The sequence below is a fragment of the Dermacentor andersoni genome, chromosome 9 (genome assembly GCF_023375885.2).
Source record: "Dermacentor andersoni chromosome 9, qqDerAnde1_hic_scaffold, whole genome shotgun sequence".
Taxonomy (NCBI): Eukaryota; Metazoa; Arthropoda; class Arachnida; order Ixodida; family Ixodidae; genus Dermacentor; species Dermacentor andersoni.
In genome coordinates this window covers 62,191,408-62,199,295 of record NC_092822.1, presented here as the reverse complement: position 1 = coordinate 62,199,295, position 7,888 = coordinate 62,191,408, and the positions used below count along the sequence as shown (strand labels likewise).

Sequence of the window (7,888 nt, the reverse complement as noted above, 5' to 3'; positions counted from 1 at the left end):
ACCCTACTGTCGTGAAAGAAACAACCTAGCTGAGAGGCTCCTTTGGGACTTGAAAACATTCATTGAAATTTACCATGATTTCCATGCTGGATGTAAGTGTGCCTTGAAAGGGGCAGTCAGGCACCATAACCATGCTCATACCATGGGATTAGGATGCACGCTTAACTTTGCTGCATCAGGCGAAACAACTTGGCTGCCAGCAGACTACAACCTTGGAATCGGAAAAGTAGATATACAGGAAAAGCGCTAGACGGAATAGGTGCTTATATGCTACAGACCAACTATGGAGACACTATGATCTGCTACATAGCTCCAAGATGCCTGTCATAGAGCCTGGCGATATTTTAGTCTGAAACAGTTTAGATGAACCGAAGTCAAGATTTTCTGCTGCCTACGCAGTGATAAAGACCATCAAGCAAATAGGAATTCTGAAATCCCTACACTATTCAGGACCAGAAGGAAAAACTGAAGTAGCAACAATGGGAAATGTACCTATATAAAACCGAAGTCCAGGAAGACGTGATATTCTGGCAAAGAGGAAGAGAACTGAAGAGACAAGAACAGAAAGGTAAGAAGAGAAGAAAGCGGTCAAGGTGGATCCCTGTAAATAAAGGAGTGTATTTTAACTTGTACTTTATATCTCTAAGGTGTGTCTCTTTAACCGTGTACACCCCTATTTGTTCTCTATTTAACTGCTCCTCAATCTCTACCCACTTTTACTTTCTTCTGCTGCTCTGCATTTATGTTGTTTATTGCATGTTGAGCTCACTCTCGTGCTTTCCTCCTTTCTCGCCTCTGCCATGATGCAGCGGTGTCGAGCACCATCTGGAGGTGTTGCAAGGAACCGTGTGCGCCACTTTATGGCCTTCGAGATTTGCTGCAAATCTGGGAGGCCATGGCCACTATGAATGGTAGAAATGCTAGAAAAGGTGTCTGTGGGTTTTGTTTTTACGTTACAAAATTATGTTTTCTCATATATAAAAAAACTGACCAACCTTCCACTATTGTGAAGAGAAGTGCAGGCGAAGCTTGGGACCTGCGGCGCTTCGTTGTCTTATGCCTTGGCTTCACGCTCCCTCACAGCGAGGTCAGCACGTTGATGACAAGCTCTTTCTTGAGTGAGTTCCCAGCGACGTTCATGAAATGCTGCCTGTTCTTCGACCAAACGCACGGCGCACGACCCGCTCCCACTACAGTTCCTACAACGCAGCCTGCTCTTCAACAGAACAAACCAAATGCGGCCTCCCCATGTGACTACCCAGCCTAAACTGGCAGGAAATGGCAGACGCGTGGTGACCGAGCATGCGATCACGCCCTTTCCCTCTTTTAGAGGAAGGGGACGCCTGTGATTGGCTCGCGCCTTGCGCTGCATCTACTTCATGCATATAAAACCACGCCTTAAGGGGCGCGTATGATGAACCGACAGTGGCTGAATTGGTTAGCGTGGTGGTCTCACACCTCGGAGGTTGATGGTTCGAATCTGCAGCCCAACAAGCAATCTTTGTTTTTGCGCGGCTTGAGTTTTTTTCATACTGCAACACTAACGCTGACAAGAGCGAGGCAATATAAGCTTCACTTGAATTACAATCTGACACTATCATGTCTGTAGGTTGTAAGTCATACTTTATGACTTTTCTACATATTTTACCTTGAGAAATTCAATTAGTTCAGCAATTTTCTTGCGCCATGTGGAGGGCCTGTGTGGTTGGGTATGCATGGTTTGGTATTCTTTTTGTCGAAGTGACGTCCAATGCGGGACAAATTTGGCAGCATGCTACACTCCTGTAACATGCAAAGGGAAAGCCTGCTGCACTTGCAGCAATGCTCTCACATCATCGCATTGCTGCTTTTGTAGTTCAGCTTTGGCACAATTTCAAGGCTTAGCTGCCGCTTTGTGCACTTGTATAGCAAGGCCTTTATATACCTTATTTGTCCACGAAGTAGCTAGACGTGCGCTTGTAATGCGTTACTGGTCCACTTTGTCGAGTGGAAAACAAAGCATTGACTTGGGGAACGCCATGTGATAGCCAGTAAGCTTGCACTCTGCATCCAATCCAATCCTCTCTGATGCCAATATGCTGCACAGCGCACACCAAATTTCGCAGCACGTCCTCCGACTTGCGGGGTTATCAAATCGGTCCGCACTTACATCTTTCAGCAAATTTAACCTTCGCCTATGCGAAATGCTTTCATGGCTTGTGCTGCGCAGATGGACATAAAGGCATGGTTGAAATGAATGGCATGGTCAAGAACATCTCACCTGGAGGCAGCCATCTTAGAAAGTATGAGGCAAGTGAGGTGCCTCAATGCACAAGCGAAAGGGAGCGCCCATCAACCACCCTTGCTAGTGAAAGATGGCAGTGACGCTTCACTTAGGCAGCTCGTAAGCAAACAGTGTTTCTCGCTTCCCTAGCCTGCTTGCAGCTAAGTGGACTGAGCTTGCACATTTGTACTTCTGCTCTGCTCAGCTGCTAAGCAGAGAGTCAGAATAATGCGAAATTTGAGCGCAGCTCTGTATGTGTTTTCATTTTGGTATATATTGGCTGGCGCAGACAATCTGACTCACACGGCATGTTGCAAATGGAGTGAAGTGTGGCGGACGGCCCGGCTAATGGTGAGAGGCAGCGCATGGGTGACATGTGGGCGCGATTCACATCAGCCGCCACAGACAGACCTCCGGTCATGCAGCAATTTTTTTCCAAATATATTATCGGTGATGCACTCACTGCATGCCTTATCGTTAGCATCATCGGTGAACAGACAATGAATGGATTGATAAGGCTGAACTCTTTAAATCGGATGGCCGCTCATGCCGCCTAGCTATTACTAGTAGTATATGTTGTACTTGGTGGGGGATGAACTTTCACTCTTTCTTTGATTTTAGCCACCATTCAGATAACCTCCGTTCAGTTTTTTCTACCCACTTAGTCCACTGTCCCTAAACCTCAATGCTTTGAAAAACTCATCCTAGTTGCTTTGAACTTAGGGCGTAGACATTTACAAAACATTGTAAGGTGTTCAGCCATTTCATCCTCCTCTCCACATGCACTGCATAACAGGTCTATCCCTTGGTATTTGACTCAGTACGTCTTAGTCCGCAAAACTACCGTCCTGGCTTCAAACAACAAAAAGCTTCCTCTGGAATTATTGTAGATGTTTTCTTTCGCTATCTTCTGCTTGAAAGTTCTGTATGTCCCAGTGCTGATTTCATCTGCATCCCTATTTTGTTTGCACTCCTCTGTTTATTTAACCTCTTTTTAACCGATGATTTTTGGTTTGCCCCCCTCTCCACTGCTGTCCATATATTTGTTTGACAATTTTCTGCTTCACTTCCTCCAATTTCCTTCATCCCCAACACACTTCCTCCTGTCAGGGGGGCATGTTACGTTATGGCAGTGTTGCAAATGATGCGAACTGCAATGCATTGCCAACAACTTCCTGTCGTTTAAACACATATACCTCATCACTTGCTAGTCTACGGGTATGTCCAACTGACTTATCCAGCTAATGCGTGCTAGTCTGCCACCATCTCGTAGCCATCATTGACGCAGAGCCTGTTTTGTGCAGGATTACAATTCTCCTGTTTTTGCCATAACCTCCTCCTCCACTTTCCTCCTCATGCTCCCTTGACTATCACTGTCTTTCATCCCCTGCAGTGCTCCTCGTTCGCTCTTTCATTCTTCACTGTGCTGCTTGTTTGCTAAGTTACGCCGAGGGCACCAACGCAGGAACAGGCTCCTAAGAGCCTGCACTCTAAAACAAAGCCCGCACCCGTGGCGACCAAAGCTGCCGAAAAGTTGATCGGGACATGTGCCTGATCAGTATGTGATTTATACGGTCAATGAAAGGTAAAAAATGCAGATAACATTGCCGTGTCATGCAACGGCTCGTGGATGACACACGACAACTCATCCCGTATAGGTGTCGACATGGTGATGGAGCTGTTGACAGGCATCGTCCTCGATATTGTGACGCTCAAAACATCTTGTGCTGGCTGCGAACAGGCACCAAAAGATGATGGCCTGACCTACCAGGCTTGCAAGAAGGATCATGTGGCAGAAGAACACTATTAAGAGAGCCACTGAAATGGAACTTGAAGCTTCAGTGATTCTTTTTCGAAGGGCGCTGTAAAGGCGTAAGATGTGGTACAGGACTTTACTTTCGGATGATGACAGCCGCACCTTCAAAGCAGAAGTGCTCTGGAACTGGCAGCCTTGGAGGCAAGGGTAAGCTGACTGGCAACCTAATTACTGAGCTCAGTAACTATTACCATTGGGCCTTGAAATCGCACAAGGGTGATGCATAGGGTGGCCATGGCCACGTACCACCACATTAGTTCGAATGATGTGGTGTCAAATCACTGTCTCTGTCCAGAAGGCACAGAATATTGGTGTCGACAAAATACCACAAAGCCCAAAGGGAAGCCTGCTCTGAAGCACCACCATAATCTGCCACCCCATGTACATGAGTCGCTTCTTCAGGTGTATAAGTGCTTGTTTGATGAAGCACTTGTTGAGCGATGCCAACGAGGAAAGACTCAAAACAACAGAGTCTCTACTCTATGACAGGGGCGCTTGCACTGAAGGAGCAGCATGCATTACTGTTCACTGTGCAAGCAGCTGTGGCTGAAGATGTAATGAATTTTAATGCCGGGAATGAAAAAGCCTCAGCAGCCATACTCAAAGAACTGTGTCTGAACGCTGGCCACACCAAGCGCATGGTGGAGAAAGACCGGCAAAAACAGATGGCAGTTGAAAACATTTTAATATTGCGTAGTGTTATGTATTAAGAATAAGGTTATTTTATTATTTTTATTTCATGTTCTCTCAAAATCTTGTTTTAGTAAGTGTGTGTGTGAGTTCTTATAATTTGCAGAAGTGATATCTCGGCCTTCAGGACACATGAAGCCATTATTTTTGGAGTGGCATGTACCTACATGCGTTTAACTTGAAAGACTAGGAGCAGAATTTTTATATTTCGGCTTTGAAAATTTTCAATTTGGTCACTAATTGCACCATATGATAGTCATTTCTACGCATTGAACTTCAATGTGCTATAAAATTGCTAACACCTGCCATATAATAAAAGTACTCCAACATTTGTTTTCCTTACAGTTTGTAGTATCCAGCCATACGTCAAAATTAACTTTATGGCTGGTAGTGGCCTTGCTGTGGTACAGATAAACAATACATAAATAATTTTAGTTATCTCTGAAACTATTCGCGATATGCAAAATCTAATCAAATTTTTGAAATAAGCATGAGAACCTCAAGGTGAGGATTTTCATTAAACGTCATTTAAAAATAAAAAAATTCGAAAATTCATGTTCCCCCTTAGGGGCCACGTGTGCCAACTTCCAAGTAAAGTTTAGTGCGCATGGTAAAAAAATGCAGCACAGGCATATGAGTAATAGACTACTATAGTCTGGTCGACTGGAGACGGACAGCAGATGTGACACATGCATTCATGTCGTTGGTGTGGGAATAAAGCATGCTATGGTATTGCTGTAATTGTTGCAGACTGCAGTGCAATGCCAGAAACTTCGTGCCGTTAAAATGTGTACCTCGTCACTTTCTAGCCTACAGGCATGTCCAATAGACTGGTGTTTTCGGCCAAGTGACAGCGACAGCTGTATACATATGGATGTATTGTGGATCGCATTACGTTATTCAGTAACAAAAAAAAAAAAAGCTTCATGCATTACAACTTGCCGAGGTGTCTTTGTTGTTGTGGAGTTTTGTACAATTTAGAACGTCAAAGGAAATCGTAATTGAAATAAATGTGGGCAACAGTGACATTGATGAGCATTTATGACCTGGCTGCAAGCTAGGTAACAGTTGATTCTTGTTCATGAGCCATTTTTCTCTGAAGGTGTGAGAGATGGATTTAGTAGATGTCATGTTCAGTTGCAGCAAAACTGGCTCCACCAGTACTCACCAGTCGCACTTTCGATGCACTGAGTGCTGGCAGAAGCACTGAGACATTGGTTGTTTAAAATAGGAGTCAGTGAGATTAAGACTGAGTGCTTAGTGAACTTGATGTCCAAAACATTGATTCTTTCGTACTGAAAAAAGTTATTTGTTTTATTCAGTAGGTTTGGCATAGTGAATAATTGTTTGTAATAGATATATGAGATTATAATACGTATCTTGTGAAGGAAAGCATCGTGCCCCAACCTAAACACGTCTGTCAATACAAAGAAAAAATACTTTATATGGGTGTAACTGTTAGTGTTTATGCTGGCTCTGACAGTAATCCTCGTGTTTTTACAGATGTTTCCATGCCGCCTGAAAAAAACATCGTACCAGTTGTATTGCTCGGGCTTCGACTGTAAACCAGCTCATCAGATTCTTGAACTGCATCCATTTTTTTTTTCTTTGCTACGTGACAAAGCCGTTTGATCTACAATTGATTACCCTTTTGATGGTGATATGACTCTTTGCTGATTGCCGTCTATGCTTCTCTTGTCTTGAACGAGTCTAATGGCAAATTCACTTGCTGCGCCATCATTTTACTGAAATAATGAAAAAAAAAAGGTTTTATTGCACTGACTGCCGTGTAATCATCCGGGTAAAATAAAGATACACTGCAATGTACAAATAGAGAATGTAATATAGTGTGGAATATTGACTGTTTTCATACATTCATATGTGCATTACTATGTGTGTGTGTTTGTGTGTGTATGTATGTGAGTGAGGGGGGGGGGGCAGGCTAGAGAGGATTTGTCTCATATTGCTATTGCTTAAGCAATGAAACAGAATAATGGAAAGTGTTTACAATGCACTATTAGAGTGAAAGAATCCCTTGTTTAGTGCTCAGAGATGTGACTGTTCTACCACCTGCAAAAATGGTGTCAGTGTAATCACAGTGCTGTGTTTATTCTTTCCTTTTTTTAGTTTCAGCTATTTATCATTTTATTTCATATTTATTTTGTCTATAGTAATATTTCATTTCATATGCTCTATGTTCGAAACCGTACACGGCTGATCTCGTGAAAGAGTGCAGAATAGGGCAGCTAGGTTTATTCTTAATAATTATAGTAGAAAATTAAGTATAACAAAGTAAAATTAAGTTATCTTGGCAAGCACTAAAAGAGCGGCCAAAAAATATCAGATTGAATTTTTTTTTCGCTCTGTTTATTATTCTAAAACAGGGATTGAGAGAGAAAGCTATATTAAGTAGCCTACTTATTTGCGATGAGACGATACCCTGTACTGAAAGTCAGCGAGTTTCCTTTCAGTATTCTTTTTTTGTTCGATTTATAAGAGAATGGTATGCTCTTTTGCCTGACATTGTGAACATTGAAAACAATGATGCATTTTATCGTGCTTTATGTATGTGATCGCTCGTTCCTTCCTTTACAATGTAGCCTGCCTGCGGTAATGCCTGCATGAGTGATGCAGGTGAATAAATAAATAAATAAATAAATACAAACTAAATAAATATATCTGTTCTAACATCAGCCGATGCTTTTGTTGTGCTGCATTGTACAAATCCTTCTCTAATACAGTGCTACATATGAAAGCAGTTTGACTATTTAACCCTTTATTGAGCGTTGCCTACAAGCAACATACCATAAAACTATTTTTCTTGCCGAGTTTTGGTATTAAGTACAAGCTTCCTAGCTAAATGGCCCTGGCCAATACTGAATAACATGCAGCAAGCATCATTTGTTAGTTTAGAGCCAGGAGCACAGGTCGAGAAAGAAGTTTCGGACATGAGTAACTTTCTCTTAAAAGGTATGCTCAGAGAGACACACTGATGCAAGATTTCCAGCTGCAGTGATGTCGCGCACATGGTATGTAGCAAATAAAACGTACATCTATGGTTCACACATAAATAGAACTGTCCATGCAAATTCCAAATGTAGCCATTGGCTTGGGGTGAT

General features: G+C 42.7%; 1 protein-coding gene across 1 annotated transcript in view; it reads left to right on the top strand.

The window, feature by feature from the left end:
• The first annotated feature begins 579 nt into the window (after nucleotides 1–579).
• LOC126528565 (uncharacterized) overlaps nucleotides 580–7,888 on the top strand; it is an 89,813-nt gene continuing 82,504 nt past the window's right edge. The window contains exon 1 of the mRNA XM_072284542.1: nucleotides 580–1,118. Within this exon, the coding sequence (XP_072140643.1) occupies nucleotides 896–1,118 (223 nt within the window). The 5' untranslated portion in view covers nucleotides 580–895. The remainder of the gene's footprint in view (nucleotides 1,119–7,888) is intronic.